Source organism: Polypterus senegalus, chromosome 8 (genome assembly GCF_016835505.1).
Source record: "Polypterus senegalus isolate Bchr_013 chromosome 8, ASM1683550v1, whole genome shotgun sequence".
NCBI lineage: Eukaryota > Metazoa > Chordata > Cladistia > Polypteriformes > Polypteridae > Polypterus > Polypterus senegalus.
The window spans coordinates 177,152,175-177,173,831 of record NC_053161.1 but is presented as its reverse complement, the minus strand read 5'-3'; the positions used below and the strand labels follow the sequence as shown (position 1 = coordinate 177,173,831).

The 21,657-nt window shown below is 39.4% G+C and overlaps 1 protein-coding gene across 1 annotated transcript; it reads left to right on the top strand.

The window, feature by feature from the left end:
- The first annotated feature begins 3,202 nt into the window (after positions 1-3,202).
- Positions 3,203-9,870, top strand: LOC120533467 (beta-crystallin B1-like). Its single transcript, XM_039760382.1, has 2 exons — positions 3,203-3,279; positions 9,032-9,870. Exon 2 carries the CDS (start codon positions 9,085-9,087, stop codon positions 9,583-9,585), a length of 501 nt encoding a protein of 166 aa, XP_039616316.1. The 5' UTR covers positions 3,203-3,279; positions 9,032-9,084; the 3' UTR covers positions 9,586-9,870.
- The last annotated feature ends 11,787 nt before the right edge of the window (positions 9,871-21,657 follow it).

Sequence of the window (21,657 nt, the reverse complement as noted above, 5' to 3'; positions counted from 1 at the left end):
AAAATAAATGGCTCAATTGCGACAGAAAGTCCCAGCTTCCAACGACCTTTTAAACGCTACGGAAAGTGAACTAGATAAACAAACGAACTTCATACTCGAACGTAGCAACTTGAGCGCCGATGCAAAAGTAGAACTTTATACGACCATCTTCAAAGATACCTTACCTTTGTGAGTAAAGCGGATTAAGAAACCGGTACCACAAACTTTTTTAAATCTAAAGACGTAAATAAAAACAGACAGTCTGGTCTCAGGTTCCCTGTGTATTAAGATATAATCTCATAAATACGGGAACATATTATAATAATCATTTACCCAATTATTCAACAATACACTTGATACGTCTAAAAATCATCCGGACATTAGTCTGTATTAAAATAATTACATTTCTTTTAGTGAAATGAATGAAAACACAGTTGCAGTATGTCTATTAAGCATCTGCATCGATATAAGCTCCTGGACCCTGTTTAGCCCTGGAGTCTGGCTCCACCCGGCAGTAACAAATGAGAGTTTATAAAGCAAAAATGTTTCGTTATCTCAGACTCATAAATACATGCGGTCCCATGCAGAGAAGCCCCGGCTAATACAAGAGTCCGTTTCGAAAGAGTACACATCTCACAAGTGGGCCCTTATGTACGTAGTTCAGAATACGGGCTTCTTGTTATGTCAGAGCTAATACACAACCTGCCTGCGCCTTTTAAACCACTCCTGAATATTCTCAGAGGAGAGGCCCTGGTTGAATTTTTAGACCCCGAGACAAAACATAATTGATTGGAATGCCCGTTTCTGTAACAGAAAAAAACTAATATTGCTTGCTTCAGTCATATTAACATTGTATTGGTACATTAATCGTCGTACACGTAGATAGATAGAAATAAAATGCTACAACTTATATTATACACACAAGTGTGCTCACGCGCCTACACAGAGAGATGCTCAGGTCTGGGCTCTGGATGGGCCACTCAAGGACATTCCCAGAGTTGTCCCTAAGGATGTTTCCTTTGATTTCTCCTGTTGGAGGAGTGAACCTTCAGCCAATCTTTAGGTAAGAGGACTCTGATGCATTTTTTATTAAGGATATCACCATGCTTTGCTATGCTACCTTTCTTTCAAACTTGTCTTCCCTAATCTTCCAGTCCCCAGTCCCATAGCGAGCTGCTGACACCGCCATGTTTCATCCTTGGAATGGCATTGCACTGTTAATGAATGGTACCTGGTGTTCTCCAGTCATGACACTTAGAACTCATCCCAGATAGTCCAGTCTTGGTTTCATTACACTACAGGGTCTTGTTTCTCATAGTCTGAGAGTTCTTTAGGGGCCTTTTTTGCAAACTCCAAGTGAGCTTTCATCTGTCTTTTATGGAGGAGAGGTTTCTGTCTGGCCATTCTGCCAAAAAGCCCAGATCGATGGAGTGTCATAGCGATGGTTACCCTTCAGGAAGTTTCTCCCATTTCCTAAACACTTGTTTTCTGGATCTTAACCAGAGTGACCATGTGGATCTTGGTGACTTCTCTTACCAGGGCCCTTCTCTCCCATATACTCAATTTAGACAGGCAGACAGCTCTAGGAAGACTTGTGATTGTCACAAAAGTCTTCTAAATAAAAATGATGGAGACCACTGTGACCTATTTTGGTTGACTTCCACAAATCTGTGCCTTAAAACAATTGAGTCTCTGAGTTCTGCAGGCAGTTACTTCACCCTCATGGCTGGGTTTGTGCTAAATTACAGGATCTCAAATAAAGAAGTGTGTGCCTTATCCTAGTCATGTCCATTGAATTGAATTTACCACAGGTGGGCTGCAAATATCTCAATGTTGGTCAGCAGGAATGTGATGCTTCTGAGTCAAATTTCAGCTGTCACAGGAAAGGGTCTGAACATTGGGGTCAGTCTGTAAAAAATCCTGTTTGTGATTAGTCATTCTGGGAAATTGAGAATTGCATGTGAACTCAAACAATTATAGCATAAGGCTACCACAGAATGATGGAGTCTGAATACTTTCAGAATGCACTATCTATCTATCTATCTATCTATCTATCTATCTATCTATCTATCTATCTATCTATCTATCTATCTATCTATCTATCTATCTATCTATCTATCAGACCAGGCTTGAACCCAATTGCACATAACAGGAGAGACGTAAAAAAAGAAGACTACCAACGCTCTCCATCCAACCAGACAGAGCTTGCGAGGATCTGCAAAGACAATTGGAAGGAGACCCAAAATCCAGATGTGTGAAGCTTCTCCTGTCAAACCCACAAGTAAAGGAGCTTCAACTACAGAAAAAACTGCATAAAAGGTCTGAATTCTTGTGCCATTTATTTTTGAAAAATAAATTTGAAAACATTTCCTGAATCCTCATTTTGTTGTATCATTCTGTTGTGTTGAGTTTTGCTTGATGAGGTAAAAAGTGAATTAAATAATTTTAAGAAACTGTGACAGAAGTGAAAGTCCCCCCATTACAGACCACTGCTGAGGTGATGTGGCCCTCTAGTGGTTTAGAAGTTGATTTGTTACCCACCAGGCTGATTCTCTGTGACTGCCAATGACTGTTAATTAATCACATGAAGATCCACTTAGGGTGACGGCTACTCTGAATGTGAATGTTCCCTTATTAACTCTGTTGGCTGAATCTGTTCAGACATACATTTTCTGTTCTAAATTGTGTTCAGTTACCACACACTCTGGCCATCCAGTTTTTTCCAAAGTGTAACATTTAGTGTTCAGACTGTAGATTTAGGTTCCTATGGTCATAAATAACAGGTTTCCGGACTCTTTGATTCTCTAACCTTCATACAGTTTGAAGTTTAGTAGCTGTTGATTTCCAGCTGTCTTCTGTATTAATATAGCTTACTGTTAAACATAAATATTCCTATTTGTATAAATCATTCTGGTGTGAGCCCTGATTATAACAATGACTGCCATGTGTTCTCTTTCAGCTCACTTTCTTGTCTTATGTTTTGTTCTTTTCTGCTGCACTCAAGTTTGTTTCTCTCTGACATAATAAAGTCTACCTCACCTAATCCAATCTAAATTAAAATTACTAATAAATACGGAGGAGGGTGAAGATGATGAAGATGTCACATTTTTCCATGGAAGTCACCTGACTTGTTTATGTTTCCAGAGAAAAACCCTCCCTGTGAAATAACCAATGAGCACACAGCAGGAAAAAAAAACAGAGGAGCTGCTGGCCAATAAAAGCAGGAGAAGTGAGACAGCAAGTCATTCGTCTGTTCCTCCTTCCATCAGCGTGTGAGCAGCACCGGTGGTCTGGTCTCAGGTAAGGGGTCTTGTCTTGGTCTTGTGTGTTCATTGTTAGTACTCAGTGTTTGAATTAAATGTTAGTGTTTTAATTTTCCACAATTATCCATGAATGGCACAATCAATGATCTGTTGACTAAGTTGTATAAAGAAATGTGTCAACTAAAATGAATACATGTTTCTTTTATTTGGTACAAATTAGTGCAAAATAAACAGAATTTGATTTGCTTCCCAAATGCATTATCAGATATTAACTTATAATGGCTTAAATGTCTCTAATAACTTGGGACGCCTACTGTTTTAGTGGATGTAGTTTAAATATATTATAGCTGCCATAATTTTCAGAAAGTTCATTTTATATTTTCATGCCAGACAACTTGATGTGTCAAACATTGTTGAGACTTTTGCGCAACAGAAGGCCCACAAACAAGTATTTTAAGGTACAAGTGATATTATAAGTAATATGATTTGTGACTTGTCTGTCAGTTCCATTTTTGTAAGCTTTAACTTTTTCACATATTTGTAATCTTTTTAATTGTGTACCTTAGTATGGCTTAAGTGCATTAGTGTTCCTCTTGTGAGGATTTGTGAGCGGGATCACTTAATGATGTCCCTTTTCCCAAAACTTGTTTAAAAAAGGTTGATTGTGTAGTAGTATCCTGTCAGCCGGTGTTTCAAATTGAAAAGGCCTCATTTTATAGCACAGAACAGTTTCTACTTTCTAGCTTATGTTTCATTTTAATCATCTTCTTTCACAAAGTTTCTTGGTAAAGTAAGCGGGTCCACATTTTACATATATATTTATGTGCTACTACTACTACTACCCACACCTCCCTCATTTCATTCCCACAGTTTATTTTATTTTTGCGAACCTACAGCGGCTATGATAAAGCAATTAAAAAAGTATTACAAATTCCATTTAGAGAGCTGCTCTGTTTGTCACCAGCGTGTGATCTGATCGTGTCACAGATGCCACTGCCCAGCTGTACCCTAGGATCCACTTATGAATAAATTACTAACAGTTATGCTAGACAGGAGGAGCCCACCACAGGGCGCTGCACGGGGGTCTTCAGCAAGCCAACTATGCCACTGGCTGAGTGGATACGTGAAGTGGTGAAGGGGAAGGCCAGAGATGAAGTATTTTACAGATGAGACACAGAGGAGAAGAGCTAATTAAAAGAAGACAGCTGTAAACATTTTAGGCTGAGGATGATCTTAGATTGTGTGAATCACAGACTTATTTTTAATAGTTATAAACTGACCATTTCTTCATCAGACACTTGCCGTTAACATGCTGCGTTTTTTCTTTACATGTTGTGTTTTAACCCTAGAAGTAAAGACAGTAAATGTTGTGTTTTAACCCAGACACATCTGCCAGTTTATCAAACCCTTTTCTGCATGCATATGCTTGGCTTCTTTCATTAATTATCGTGTTGGAAAACCCAAGGTGCCGATTTTTGAGCAGAAAAAAATAAAAGCAAAAAAAATATTAAAAGAATAAATAAAAAAGTGGGCTCTGTTTATTAGTACATTAATTCATTTAAACAGTCAAAGATCACACAACGCTAGGATTAAATGATGATAAACATTTCATTTTGATTTTTGAATAACCCGTGATTATTGAGCAACAAAGTGAAATCTTTGCTTCTGCTCATTTACTTGAATTCCACCACACATGAAAAGAGAATCTGACTGTTTGAAGAAGGAGATGATAGATGGTAAACTCTTTTCTTGAAATGTCTTGAAATGTCACCAAATAGAGTAACAATAAAACAACAGGTAAGCATTTCTCACAGCATTTTCAAAAGAGCTCACTGGGTTCACCTCTACTGACAGTGTGATGGGTGACTTCATGAAGATAGAATTTCAGTAAAACCACTGGGTGGAGATGTGAAAGAAGGGGGCTCAGCTGTGGAAATGCACTTGACGTCCAGAAATGAAGTGGACTGGTCAACCAGAATGGAGTGAGAGAGAAGGGAATTCTGGGAGGAAAGAGGCAACCCAGCTTTTGAGAGACAGGAGGTCAGAGAAATGAGTTCTTTAGGGCACTTTGAAATAAACAAGTAGGTGCAACATCCAACTGTTGAATTTGGACTGAGTCCGGCTGAGGTGGGCTCAGAGAAACATCAAATGTGTTGTTCTCTTTCTGTTAATTTCTTGCTTTTGTGTTCATCCTCTGTCATTAATTACATGTAGTAAGAGGCCAGGTCTTCCCTTGTTTTGGCCTCCTTGGCATCATTCTGTGTAGGAGGGTCACTATGTGATGTTAAGTGCAGTGAACTGGACATTTGTAATAAACTCGTGCCATTGTTAATAATTTTAAAACCGTTTTCAACTTCCATGAATCAAGGAAGCTTTTTAATTCTTATTTTCTGTTGTAAGAGTTTGCCACATTCTTAGTTAAGTTTCATCAGTAAGAGGTTGCATAAATTATGCTGATTTCTGGAGATGGAGCAGCTTTCATCTCCACCGAGGTGATGTCCACACATTATTTTGTGTTAATAATTTTCTTTAAATATTTTGGAAATTATTTTCAGTTTAGTTTGTTAATTATATTATAATAACATTTTGATTTCCATTTTCAGTTGCTGACATTTTGTTTTCTAGCAGCCATGACTCCTTCTGTCAGCAGCAGTGTGACGTCCTTGTCATGTGTTCACAATATTTGAGAAGGTGTGAAGTCATCTACAGTCATTTTTGGTTCAGTTCTCTGAATTTTATCCATTACAATTACAAAAAGATATTTCAAGTAAGAAAGGAAACTGATTTTATGGGGCTCTGATTTTTGCTTTATTTAATGGATTCTTAGTTTTCTTTTGAGTGAGATGGGCTTTGTTACAACGCCATCACCTTCTCAGTTTCTCCTTCAGTCTTTGTGCTTTCATTTCTGGCTCCTTTCATTTGCCTTTTACTAGAGAGATTCAGCTAACAACAGATGTTCTCTTTATTATTTGATAGTATGAAAAATAGCAAATGTGTATTTTCACAGTGAAATAATAAAAAGCGGTGGCAAGGAGACCTAGGTTCACTTCCCAGGTTGTCCCTGCATGGAGTTTGCATGTTCTCCCCGTGTCTGTGTGGGTTTCCTCTGGGCACTCCGGTTTCCTCCCAAAGAAATGCCAATTAGGTGGACTGGCAATTCTAAATTGTGCTTGGTCTGTGTGCCATGCAGCGGGCTGGTGCCCTGCCCGGAGTTTGTTTCTTGCATTGTGTCCTGTGTTGTCTGGGATTGGCTCCAGCGGACCCCCGTGACCCTGTAGTTAGGATATAGCGGGTTGGATAATTGATGGATGGATGAGTAATTCAAAAGCTTAGAGACACGTCATCTTAGCTGCTGAGCTTTAATCCGGTGTTTCTGAGCCGCTTCAACAGCCACAATGTGCCATCTTTACATTTTCTTGAAATGTAGAATAATATTCAAGAGAATAATGTTTGCCTACACGGCCTTGTCTTTGTTCTTCCCGGTTAATATAAAAGTTCTGTTTCCACCTCTTGGCAGCCTGAGATGCTCTTTATCAATTGTGCTTTGAACTTGAGTTGCAGTTTCAAAATTCCAACAGTTTTGAGTCATAAAAATAATTTTGAAAGCTCAGAAATGTGTCAGTAATTACTGAGAGTGGTGGCGTTTATGAGGACACACATTAAGTTTAATTTCATCGTTATAATATTCTTTTATCTGAGCATTATAATTTATGACCGTCCAGTAAATGGCAGACAGATGCTGAGTTTGTAGATTTAAAGGTTCTCATTGTCACGAGGACTGAGGCATCTGAACGTCTTACCTGAGAGCTCACCTGTGTGTGCAAATGAAAGTCATTGCTACGTCAGCTCAAATTCAAGGGAGTAAATCTAAATATGATAATGTCTTAAAATTCTTATACATTGAGCAGGATGACGATGTCAATAGGAATTAAACACAAGTAGCAGGTACATCAGCCAAACACTTGAACAACAGCGATGTAGGGCTCCTCTACAATCAAAGTCCATTGTGTTTTCTCAACATGTGGCTAAGGGTTTCCACGGGGTCAGTTCTGACTTTTTTTATCTACTTCTGTTTAAACTGCAAAACTGCTCACTCTGATCATTACCTAAAATACATAAATAAATCAATAAAGTTACAGAAACACATTAAATAAATTCAGAAAAAGGCTGATGCTCAACAGATGAGAACACCAAGTCCAGTAGGCCTCACACTCCATATTCAGTAACACGCTTCCTATCTTTTGTGTAGCTTGAGCTGTCACATTATTATGAAGGTGTCATTCACTTGATAGTCCTGGCGGCACAATGCGTGGCACTGCCACCTGATATCTTCAGTCACCTGGGTACCGACTTTATGTGTCTGTCGTTTCCATCTTCTTCTTCTTCCCCTCCGGCACTCTGTTCACATTTGATTCCAGTGCTGCCAGGACAGGTTCAGCCATCTCCACCAATAGAATCAGATTAAGAAAGGTTAGACAATGGAGGACTGGATGGACCTAAAGAATGATGAGTATATCAGAGTTGTGCTGGTGTTACCTTCCTCTGGATATTCTAGTTTCTACATCACACCCTACACACACCCATTTTAGGTTTATTAAATATTCACAAATTGAATGGTGAATTGAGCGCAACCTGAGTGACTATGTTACGCGGTGGGTAAGCTTGCCCTCTGATGGCCTGGCGTCATGTCCAGAACTGGTTATTGCTTAGCACACAATGCCACTTACATTAATGCCCCAGCTACAGACTACTACACCATACAATTTCAGAAGATAAATGAATGGGTTATTTTATCAAGACATATCTACTTACTCAAAGGTGAAAATTAAATTATTAAATCTGTGCTTCTCTGTGTATAGAAAATCCTCCCAATGCTGGTGTGAAATTTACCCTTTACAAACTTCCAACTTTGTCCTCCTGTTCTTGATGAACTCATTTTAAAGTCACCGTCTCGATCCACTGGATTAATTCCCTTTATAAATTTTAAACACTTCACTCAGGTCTCCACTTAATCTCCTTTTGCTTGAACTGTAAAGGCTCAGCTCTTGTCATCTTTCCTTATAATTCATCCCTTTAGTTCTGCAATCAGCCTTGTTGATCTTCTCTGTCCTTTTTGTAGCCTGCAGACCAAAACTGCACACAGCAATCCAGGTGAGAGTTGTTGTTAGAAAGATGGTGATGGTGGCAAAGTGGAGTTTCACTCAAGTGCAGCAACACAAAAATTAAAAAAGAAAGAACCATCAGAAGAATCAGAAAGAAATCAGCGACACTTCAGGACAAATGTCCACAGAGCACAGTTTTGGGTTTCCTCCAAAGATGTTCTTTTTACGTTGAAGCTCCTCCTCAATCTCATGGACTGAAGGGAGAATAAATGGAGAGGGTGTGTGAACAGAATTAGCAGGGACCTTCATTCTTTCCTTTTGTTCTGGAACATTCAGGTTATGTGCACTTCCAGGTGCTCTCTAGTATAGAAAGAAAAGTAAAGTCTTGTGGCGGGGGTCTGCAGGACCCTCCGGTAGTCTTAGCTGTTCACCTCTGTTTATTTTAACGACTGTGAGCTGAGGGAAGGCACAGAAATAAATGGCTTCTCAATGCCCATCAGCATCTCCACTGTCATTATTTAGAAGATAATGTGAGAGAGGAAAGTTTTTTATGAAGGTCTCCCAAGAAAAAAAGAAAAAAAAATCTTTCTTTTTATGAATTATTTCCAAAATGAGTGTGATCTTCATTCAGGCCTACTACACAATGCTGATTTTTTTTTTTTTGTTTTCTTGTGTGTTTCCTCCTAGGAGTTCACCAAATCTCTTCTTATCAAGTGCAGACAAACATCAGCAGCCTCACCATGAGCGCCATTACTCTGTACAAAAACAATGACTTAACTGGAGAGAATAGTAAATTTATCGATGACAACTTTGACCTCAGTCCTTACGGCTATGACAGGAAGATGGGCTCCATGAGTGTGCAGGGGAATCCCTGGGTTACTTATAGTGAGGCTCAATTTAAAGGAGATGAGAATCTGTACACTAAGGGTAGTTATAAGGATATCACAGATGATGCTAAATTTATGTCTATGAAGCTCATCAAAGATTTGAAAAGCCCGCGTATTACCTTGTTTAAAAAAACCGGCTTTGTTGATGAGCATATCGAACTCGATGAGCACACCACATTGCCTTTGGGGTACCAAGTGGCCTCTTATAAAGTGCACAGTGGAGCCTGGTGTCTCTTTGAGTTTCAGGGCAACACTGGAAAAAAACATGTGGCCTTCAAAGGGGAAAATGTGGCCGACTGTCACAGTATTGACTTTGATAACTACCCTGCGTCTCTGGAGCCAGTGAAGCCATAGTGTGAGAAAGGCAACACATGAGAAGGGGTCTCACCAGCAAAGACCCCTTGAAGTAACGGCAAGTTGGCACCTCCAGGCTGACAGGCAGCATGGAAGATACAAGAGCTTTCCGCAGTTTTTCTGGGTTTTTGAGGCCATTGCATGTCTTTTAATTAATTTTACTTTTATTAATCTTGATCTCTTGCTTTCTTTAACTGAATGACAATCAGACCAAATTAAACTGTAATGGCTAAACTAACAATTGTAATGTATTCATGATGAAACCTTCATGTTTCTGTGATTGTTCTTTATTTCCAACACTAAATAAATAAACAGTCAAGCACAGAGACAATTCTGTGCCGTGTTGTAAACCTTGTCATTTGAAAGTTTCATTTCATTGTGACTTTGGTCCATGGTGGCTGTAGTGCAGCTGGGATGAATGACAAGATGACACTGAAGTGCTTAGTGAGGGGACAACTGGAGAAAAAGAAAAAAAGGGGGAACAATAAAGAAGTGTGGAGAAGAATCAACTGTGTTGGTCCTGAGACAGTGACAGACACAGAGGTTTTGGTGGGCCGAGGGTCACACAGGGGACAAGCGGCATAAGAGAAGACAGAGTCTGTCACATTATAATGCTGGGCTCAAATCAGTGCCCACTATTGTGTTGCCTTTTTAATTTCAGATGAAATGTGGAGAAAACGTAAGGATCTTTATCACATTCATCACCTTCACAATATGTCTGAGTCCAAGCCTTGAGTGTGACTGTCATTAATGGAAAAAAAATCCATAAGAAGTGCCAGCATAGCTCATCTCCTTCTATGCTGCACTCTTTAATATGAACAAGGACCTTTAGAATTCAGCCAGCTCAGCGGCTTTTACATCTCACCCTCCTGACACATCAAAGAAACCTCAAAATGACGCCAGTGTGGCCGAGCAAAGTGGCCTAAGTAGCAGAGTGCTGTGTGAGTGTGAGATGATAAGAGAAGGAGTGATTACTAAATGAACCTTCTCAGAGCTCAGATCTTCACAGGACAAACAAAGAATCAGTTTAATTAGGAACATAAACTGGGCATTCAGAACAAAATGACAAAAAGTCCCTTAAAACATTCTTTGACAAAGTAGAATATCTCTAACTTGTTTGTTCTTTTCATTTACATGATCTAAACAGATCAATTATCCCTTTCTACAACTCTTTTCAAGCAGCTCCTACTTTCACCAGTCATTTTAATGACACACTACATCAGTTTGGGGTCTTAGCAGAACACAACCGAGACAGAATCAGATAACCAATGACATAACCACAACTAATGTTTTTTTAGATTCATGGCAAACCCCAAATTATTTAAGCACCTTTCACTTCTTGTCTTCTCGACTCTTACAGTCCTGACTGGATGACCCCCAGTCCCACTTTAAACACACAATCCATTTGTAAATGTTTCCCTTTTTTGACAACTTCTTTAATAATCCAAAGACTGAACCTCATCTCAAATCTGAACAGTGATGTTGTCAGCTGACTTCCTCCCTCCTCTCTGCCCGGTAGGACTCACCTTGGCTGTCTGCTGTCACCCCCTCTACCATCACACACTTCCTGCTTTAAAGCAGACAACATGAGGAGGACAGGACAACGCCCCCGGTGGGCTCCTCTGAGTTATGCAGCTGTACGCTCACTACCACCTCTCCTCTTGAAGAGCAAAGGGCACAAAACCTGTTCACACTATCTGCTGAGCACCACCGTAAGGACGCTGAACACTCCTGCATCATTGCACCACTGTCTTGTGTTCGGCAGTCCAAACCCATCTTCTACAGGATGCCCTCTGATTCCTGGGACAAAACATCCCACCATTACATCAGCAATATCCACAGAGCTCATCTTAATGGACATCTGTTCATTTTCTTATCTATGAATTCTGTAAAAAGATGTTCTGAGCTCGTCCTTAATCTCCTACAGGACTTCAGCTACATTAACAACATTCAAATCATTTTTCTTGGACACTGACATCCCTGAACTCTGGAAAGCACATTCAGTGCCCAGAGACTGCAGTAAATTGACAACGGATCTCCTGCAGTAAACAACTACTTCCCTTGAACATGGCAGAAAGTGTAAACTGCTCTCATAGCAATCACATCTGATAACTTTTTCCTTCATTAAATCACATTTTCATTCTCTTCTCTCTTCTCCTTCCCTCATTTTGCTGTCAATTGTCCCACTGTGTCCTTCACCTTCACCTCCGCTCCCTCTCTCCCTCCACTTCTCTTCACTGGTCTCCTGACCACTTCTCCTCTCTTGATACCAATGCTGTCACTGATGCCCTGTGCTCAACTCTTTCTTTTTTCCTTCATATTGTCCATCCTAAACTCACACAGGTCTGCATGTGAAAGACCCTCCTGCCCAGAGCTTTCTGAAGCCTCTAACAGTATATGAACAGAGCTTAGGGCAGCTGACAGGAAATGGAGGAAGTCAATGGTTCAGGCCAAGCATAATAAGTATCGTCTCCTCTGTCGTCCTTCTCCTCTGCTACTACCAATGATAAGGTGAGTTTCTTTCACAGTGAAACTGACATGGGTGCCTGATTCTCTGTTGTCAACTCTCTCCACTTCACCCTCAACTTCATTGCCTGTTCAAGATATCACAAGCCTTTCTCATGAAAATATGGCTGTCATCAATGCTCTGTGTAAGCTGAGCATGTGAGTGATTGGTTGTATATTTAAGAAGCGTCTCTCACTAAAAGAAATAACTTTCAAACCAAATACAACTATCAAAAAATTTCCAAAACTCAATTAAACCAAAATCATTACGGACACGATTTAAACAAATTTAAAGCAAATTGTGCTTTATGATCCCCTCAACCTGCTTCAGTGTCGATGACTTTGCAGCATTTTCATAGGTTAAGGTGGCAGTCATCACCAGTCAGTTCCCTTCACCCGTTATGAACAGTCTACTCCGTCCTGAACTCACCATCCTCCTTACTACCCTCTCTGACTTTGGCTTTACTGTTACTGTCCTCGCTCCCACCTCTCCTACCTTTTGCGGAGGTTGTACCATGTGTTGTGATGTCAAGAGATGTCATGGGTTCACCCCGCAAACACTGAGCTTCCCTAACGATCAGTACTGTAGCCTCTCCTCTACTCTCACTCTTTTTGATATTTTTGATGTCATATATTAATCCTTGAGGGATAATAGTCTACTGCATGACCTTTGGGGGTCAGACTATTGTACAGCATCCCTGTGGCAACATTTAGGGTAAGGGCCATGCTCAAGGGCCCAAAGGAGTAGGGTCCCTTCTGGCAGTAGTGGGATTTGAACCAGCAACCCTCCAGACACCAGTGTAGATCCTTAGCCACAGAGCTACCACTCTGAAAAATCTACACTCCAATCAATCAATCAACATTTATTTATATAGCACATTTTCATACAAAAAATGTAAAAAAACAAAATCCACACCTCCTCTCTTGGTCCTATCATTCAGTCCCATAGATTTTCCTATTAGAACTATGCTGATGGTACAGCATTGTTCTTGTCATTCACTCCAGAGGACCACATGGTACCATCTACAATCTCTAGCTGATGTCTTACTGATATTGCGACTTGGATGAAGGAATACTATCTCTAGCCCAACCTGACAAACATGGTCCTGCTTGTTATCCAGGCTTCTTCTCCTATTCAGCATGCCATCTCTGTTCAGCTTGGCTCACTCTCACTATCACCCTCCAAGTCTGTACTTAACCTTCGGGAGGTGATTGATGTCAGAATTTTTAGGTCATATTTGGTCCATATTTTGAGTAAGAAGTTACACCCTTATGATAAAAAGTAAGCTAATATGTCTGGTAAAACTGATCAGAAGAGCTTGACGTTCTGCATGCTACATCATCTGATCACAGGGGTTCACCCCCTAGTGGGATGCGAAGGGTCAAAGTTACACTTTTTAACAAAACTTTGAAAAAATGATGATTAGTAAAATAGGAACATGGAGTGCTGTTTCATGTCATTTAGAGGTTGCTGATCACATAAATGCTCATATGTCTGATTTCTGATTATTCATGGGTGGTCCTGGAATTCTTCAAGCAACTTCAAGAATGATAAAAATGACAAATTTAAAGCATTAGCATGTGGAGTATTGTTTAATACTATTTCATGGTCAATGGTTATTAAAATATTATTTTTGATATCTTATGTTTTACTAGGGGTCTAATCATCTATGGACCTCATTCAGAGGGTGACAATGAACTTCTCTAAGGCAATTGAGAACATTTAGATTTTAAATGTAATTAATTCACCCATTTGAATATTTCAAATAACTGACACTGTTTATAATATACATGAGCCTTGTGAAGTAAATCATTCCATGTCTCATGAATTCCCCCCATTATGGTGGCTTACACTAATTCAGACTGTTTACTTTGAAATTTCTCCTGTCAATGACTGTTTCCTTCAATGTCTGCATACAACTGAATACCGCAGTGGACTTTAGGATGGAAGGACCACCCAACACGTTACAGCAGTGGCTCTCAAACTCATCCTGGGAACTCCAAGGGGCTTCAGGGGTTTGGTCTAACTTTGTGTTTTAATTTGTCCACAACTCTAACCAAGTGAGCTGTTATGTCCAAATATCTGTTTGTTCGGGTCAATGTAGAGATTGCTATGGGAAGTTTGTTCAATTTGTATTAAGTAAAATAGGACTACATTTATGAGGACCTGGATGTCATCAGCATTTTCTGGCCTACAATCTGACTGGTCTGCACTTGTACCATTGGAGTTAAGTCATCAAATGAGTAACGGCCCAGTGCTGGCCCAGGCTCACCACTATCACATGGCCCACATACTGCTGTGTAGTGACGGCGATACACTCAGCCATATCTGCCTTCCAGAACGGAGCCACAGGACTTGCGCCAGAGTACAGGCCTGAACCTTTACTCCTCATTTGAAGCAGGACTTGGACCAGAACACAGCCAAAAAATAAAAAATAAAACTTCCTGAAAAGACACTACACTATATTTTCTTTCTTTTTTATGTAATTCTGCAGATTTTAATAAGTATGGTGATATTATCAGTAGACTGAATATTTTTAATCAAATTCATGTTGCTTAAGGTCCTTTTTATATTATGAGTGAACAACAATTAATAATAATTCTTTGCATTTATACAGCACTTTTCTCACTACTCAAAGCGCTCCGCAATTGCAGGTTAAGGGCCTTGCTCAAGGGCCCAAAAGAGCAGAGTCCCTTTTGACATTCAATTGTATCAAACACACCTCAACTGAATTAATTTTCCTTACTAATGCATTAAATTATATGGGGGATCAAATCTGATCAAGTTTGAGCCCCCCCCCCCCCATATTTTATGTTCAAAAGAGAAAGTAATTGCATATTCCTTTTATATGAGACACAAGAGTTTTTAAAACATAAGATTTCAGTTCATATATTCCTTAATGATACATTAAAATACACTGATGACATGTAGCGAACAGACACGTATAGTTGAGATTGATCAGATTTGAATTCGGAATATCACGTGTTAATCGACCAGATCCTCTCCACTAGCGATTGCCTGGACTTGGCAGGCCAAGTGTTGTACGCCTGAGAACAAAGCAGATGAAAAAAAATAAATAATAAATATATATTTTCTGTCTTATTCTGATCTCTACACCACTAAAGAATCAAGCGTTGTGTGCGCAAATGTCATCTGTGAATGAGTTGCATGTACAGAGACAGGTGACTGTCAAAAGTCCGTGTCTGAGCACAACGCATTTAGAAAGCACGAGTGACACTTTGAGCGTTGAGTGATGCACTTGGCTTTATGGTCACGTGACACTGTGCGCGTTCTTGCGCGCTTCACGGCCAAAATGATTTGAGGGCGACAGCAATGAGGCCAGTGCGGAACTTTGTCTTCTTAACCAATAGGAGCAATGCTCAATATTATCTGACTGCAGGCTGAAGTCTCGGCCTTCCACACCACGCACCCAGCCTTCAGCGTCCCTCCTCTGTCACACTGCTCAAGCACAGTGCCTGTAAAGCCCAACATTATTTTCTAGCCTGTGCAGTTAAATAGAAGTCTGTACTGCTAATATCTGTTGGTATTTTGCACTGCAGATCTGAATTTCCATTTGTTAATTTAGCCACTGTTCTAAACAGTGCCCAAGGATTTTTATTTTTGCTATCTATTATTGTAGAATAGTATTCTGAGCGAGCTTTAAAGAGAGCTTTTTTATATTTTTAACACTCTCTGTCCATGCAATTTGAAAGACATGTAGTTTTGTTGTTCTCCATCTGAGCACCAGTTTTTGACACTCTAATTTAAGAGCTCAAGTATTTTCATTAAACCAGGGAGAGTTTCTATGTGCTTTGATCACTTTTGTTTTACGGGGAGCCACTGTGTCCAGAGCATCTCTCAAGGTCACATTATAATGCGATACTAGCTGATCTAAATCGTATTCCATGTTTACATTTGATGTTAACTGATCTAAACGGTTTTCCACAATTACACTTGACTTACTCAAGGTATCTATAAATTTTGAAGCAGAATTACAATCTAGATGTCTCATTGTCTTCGTTTTAATCTGTGAGTGCATTGGCAAGGGCAGGACTAAATCAAATGTAATTAACTAGTGATCGGAAATAACTTCATTTAATGGAGTAATATTTAAATTTTGAATTTCAACTTTGTAAGTTCTAATTAAATCTAATCTGTGGTTGTGATTATGAGTTTGACCTTTGACAATCTGACAAAATCCTACTGAATTTAACAAATAAGTAAAACATTTGCTAAAAGTGTCAGTTTTCACATAAATGTGTACATTAAAATCCCCCATCAGTACTAAGTTATCATAATTTATAGCCAAATCATTTCACCTGCAGCCAAGAAATCAACAGTTGATCAGTTACTTGAATTATACAATTTCCTAATTAACTTCTTACTAGATGTGTTTGAGGGTTGACAGTGCTGATTCTTGATAGCTGTTTATCCTCTGATGCTCCATTCTTGCTTGTCTCCCTCCATCCCTATCTGCAGCCAGATGAAGCCATCTCTTAATCCTAGGGGTGTGACAAGACATTTTTCTCACGAGACGAGACGAGACACGATACTGGGTTCACGAGAACGAGACGAGACTTTTAGACATTTTTTTAAGAAATCCTCAATGTTTAAATATATAGCAAAAATAGCCTTTTATTTAACTGAAAAACACAAAATGCAAAAAATGCATGTCCATTTTGAAATCAACTTTATGAAATAAAACTTCTATTTTGATGAATGATATGCAGTAATAACATGTAAACACTGCAAAATATTTTGCCACAAACTGATAGGCAATTAATTGCACAATAAAATTAAATAGTATAAATAAAAATAAATAATAAACGACACAAATATCCCTTTACGTGCAATTAACCATAATTAGTGTAACTATCAAAGTAGTGCTGTCTTAAAACTCAGAGTGCAAAACAATTAACAAAATTTTCTTAAGCATGGAAAAAGAGCTAAGACCTAGGTAATGAGGTAATGACCTATACAGAACAGCCTAAGATATGGTCATGTTCTTTTTTAAGAATATAAGCATGTCTACATTTTCTGGCAGCAATTGTGACCTCTGGGCAGTGACTATGTTTCCTGCAGTTGAAAAGACACGCTCACTTGGAACAGAGGTTGCAGGAATAGAAAGATATTCTTTGACAAGTAGAGACAGCAAAGGATATTCGGAGCTGTTTTTTCTCCACCATGTCAAAGGGCAGCAACTAAGTGGGATAGATGCCTCTCTTCTGTAAAGTTCAGTTCCCTTTCAATTCCTTTGCTGGGCGGTTCTGTCTTCGAGAAAGAGTCCCCTAGCAGATCCTCAAGTGCTGTCTTCTTGGAAGTAGGTTCCTCTTCTGACTCAGCTCTGCCTTCAGCTTCAAGAACCCCCTCGCCCCCATGTGTGGAACAATAAACTGATGCCTCTTCCTTGCGCTCCATACTCTTCTCATCTGTGGGCTTTAAGCAGCAGAAACACTGACTTTAACATTAGCAAGCAGCAAAACAGTCCCCCTCTCTCTTTTAACACAAATACACTCACTCTGATGCTCTCATGTTTACAACACACACACACACACAAATACAGCATGAATCTATTAAATCAATTAAAATTTGGTACTGGAAACATAAATCTTCTAGGGGAAAAAAAATCAAGTCAATGATACCTGGTTTTGCTGCAACTGTTCCACCCTTTTCTGTATCCTCTGAAAGACTGCCTCATGCTGATTGCAGTCTAGCTGCGGTAGAGACTGGAATCTTGGGTCCAGCGCAGTGCTCTCCAGCAGGTTGTATACATCCCCACTGTAATTTCTGAAATATTGTAATGCCTGAAATATTGCTGAGAATTGCTCTCTTTGTGTCGGCCACAGTGGGGGAATCACTGTCATTTGGTGCCATGTTTTGTTCTATCATGTTCTTCAGTGGCACGATGAGAGGCACTGTGGGCCTCTTCTCTTCACACAAGACAGTGGTAGCTGTCTTTAAAGGTTTCAGCAGCTTCACAAGAAATTCGGCATTGACAATGTCGCAGGTATCCAGTGTGTCAATGTTTCGGGCATTTTGTCTTATTTCTGGGCTGGTGAGCGCTGCTGCTATAGCAGCCTGCTGCTCCAGGTAACGAACCAGCATATCCAATGATGAATTCCATCACGTGGTGACGTCCTTTATTAATTTGTGCGGTGGCAGTTGTAGCAGCTTCTGCTTAGACGTCAGTACCGCGGCAGCTGTCGAACTCCGGTGAAAAGCAATTACACGTCTCACCCGCCCCAGCAAACGAGCGACACGCACAACACCGAGGCCAGCCTGTGTAGCGAGATTTATTGTGTGCGCGAAGCATTTGATGTGCGGCTCAAATCCTGCCTCGTACACAGCCACATCCATATTACGCGCATTGTCTGTTACAATAGCAATGCAATGGTTTGGCTTTTTAAGACCCCACTGTGTGATAGCTTCTTGTAAAGCTTCAGCGACGTTTGCCCCTGTGTGTGATTCAAAAAGTGGGCGCGTCTGCAGTACACAATTTACCATTTCCCAATTACTGTTGATAATGTGGGCTGTAATTGTGATATAGCTCTGTGTACACCTAGAAGTCCAACCGTCAGTAGTTATGACAATGGTTTCTGCCTCTTTCAGAGCCTGTACAACGTTTACCTTGCACTCCTTGTACAGGGTCGGGAGCACCGTGCGAGTAAAATGTGCGCGTGACGGGATGGCATACTTTGGTTCCAGTGTGTGGATGAGTCGCCGAAATCCCAGATTTTCCACCACAGAAAATGGTCTAATGTCGGCTGTAATGAAAACGCCGATGTCTGTTGTTATTGCCGTGGCTCTTGCATTGGATGGTGGAAGTTTAGCTGCAAAGGCATTTGTTATGGTTGTTTTCCCTTTTATGCGAACTGAATTGCTTTCCATTTTCTTCACAGGCGCAGCTTTTAGTAACGAGCTGTGATTGTTTTCTAAATGCTTTTGCATAGTGCTTGTGTTAGCAGAGGTGTACGGTATTCATTTCTTACAGTGTTTGCAAATTGTCTTTGTCTTGTCTGTCATTTTTTCGCCATTTCTTATTTCCACAAGGAATCCAAAATGTTGCCACACCTACGATTTAAATCTCGCTGGCGCATCTTCTATCCTTACTTCTTCCTCACACTCCATCATGCCAATAACGCAAGGATATCGTCACCTTCTTGCGAGACCAGAAGCATCTCGCCAGACAAATCTGATCTCGCGAGATCTCGTACCACGAGATCTCGTCACACTCCTACTTAATCCACATTTCTATTTCCTGAGTTGTGGCTCTTGATGTTACAGAGTTTCTTCGTACTGCATCTAAAGAACAGTCATTATACAGTCTGAGTCAATCAGCAGTTGATACTTGGTTATTTGTCAGACATGAGCATTGACTGCATCCAACCATAATGGGAAAGAAACAGGCTGCAAGTGTAGGCTATGTCTTTGTTGTTTATTTTCAGTAAATGAAGCGACTATATAAAATGTAATTGTATTCTGACAAGAAACAATATTTACAACTACAGATATTTGTACAATACAGTATTTGCATTCGTTAACAAGAAACAATATTTACAACTACAGATATTTGTACAATACAGTATTTGCATTTGTTACTGCCTAAACAACAGGCTTTAAATAAATACTTCCCTGTAGTTAGTTCACAAGCATGACCAATTGTTTATCACTGATGTTTAACCCGATTACGGGTTAGCATCACTGCTGGCTGAAGACTTTAAGGCCCAAAGTAGAATTTTATTCTGTACAAATAGATTGCACTCTGATGCCAAAGCTTCTTTCCCTCTCTGCGTGTCTCTGGAGAACAAGCTGGGGTATGCAAAAAAATACCAAAAAAAAAAAATTCCTAATGTAAGAACTTGTATATGGAAAATAAAGTAAAGTAGTTATCATACATGGCTATAATTTCCCTTTATTTTTTAACATCATTTAGTGTTTTGTCTGATACATTTCATTTAATGTTGAATGTTAAACATTAGATCTTCCCCATTCAACTGGGTTTTTCTTGGTGGCCAGAGGGCTCTGAGCAGCCACTTAGTTTGTTTACATCTTGACCTGGCTATTAAAAAAGTGTTAGTGTGTTAAGGTTTTTTCAAACAGTAGTTTCTGACAAGGAAAGTGACATTAAATACGGAACTATTGTCCATACCAATGTGAAACCTAACCTGGTTAATGCAGAAAAAATGTACACTTCTTATCTGGTCATAATGCATATACTGTAGTTTACCTTTAATAGCTTGATTTATTGTAAACAAACAACAAAAAGATACTTATCTCAAGGAAATTTTCAGTCACAGGTTACTTCATTTTAAAAGGCAGTGTATGCATATTGAAATCATTATAAATACTCACCAATCACAATATCCTTAATGTGAAGGCTATGGAAACATGTTTTTCCATTTATTCCCCTCCAGTTAAGTTGTTTGGCCAATAAATTGGTCAAAGTTTGCCCCATGATTCTCCACACCATGTCTCTCACATCAATGCCTCCTTGAGTCCCAAGCAAGGCAATCTGCCAAAGGTTTACAGAAAGAAAAAAATTATTCACTGGAGTTCATAACTTCTTAAGATGCACGATGCAATAGAAACATTAGGCGGAATCGGAACAAGCAACAAAGTAAAATATACTAGAAGTTCAAGCACCTATGTTTTTAGGTTGCTCTCCAATGAAGCTAATATAGGTGGAGCTCTATAATAAAATGTACGTGCTGAATCTTTGGGGTAAGCTTGGACATGGAACTCCAAGCACCATTTGATATGATATGCTAACAATGTCAAATAAAAAAAGCATTTGACAGTTATAGATGTTATCTGTGGTCAGACATGTCAAGTTATGAGCACTTCATTTAATTTTCAACAAAGATTTGACTACAGTAGCAGTCTTCAATACTCCCAAAAACTGACAAACATGCTCGGGTAGGAATTTTTTCAGTCCTTTTAAAAATGTAATATTGTAGACTGTTAAAAGCTTTTCTGACTTAAATAACTGAAAATATATTTTTTTTAACTATGCCTACAATTTTAACTACGCATCACAGCTTTTGTATATCTGATTTAAAACAATACAACTTGAAGCCTGTCGTTGTTTGAAGGTATATTTTTCAGTTGTTATTAAAAAAGTTTTTCCTTACCAGTTTTTTTTTTAATCTACACCAACCGCTAGGTCACTTTCAAGCTGTTGCAGGGATGTGAGATCTTGTAGTGGAAGAATGTCTTTTTCCAGCACTGGATCTGAACCACTGTCACTACAGCATTTCTCATGAAGGTCTTTTACGGTTTTTAAAATCACTTTGACTTGCTCCATCATCATCTCCTGCTTAACCAGAATGTTTCGAAGAATGGCTAAAACAATGTACAAACACCACAAAATGAATATCAAACATAATCAGATCATAATTGTCAGAGACATTTACCAAAGGGGATGAAATGTAAACTATAAATTGGTAAGCTTGATGAAAAGTGGAAAAATAAAGGAAACAGATGAAAAGAGAAGGTAAAATCAATTTTGCTGTATTAATGAATAAAGGTAATGAAAAGTGGGTCCTGTGAGAAACATTAAATACACA

What these genes read in the sequence shown, in the direction of transcription:
- LOC120533467 (XM_039760382.1), top strand. Translation starts at nt 9,085, where the DNA reads ATGAGCGCCATTACTCTGTACAAAAACAATGACTTAACTGGAGAGAAT.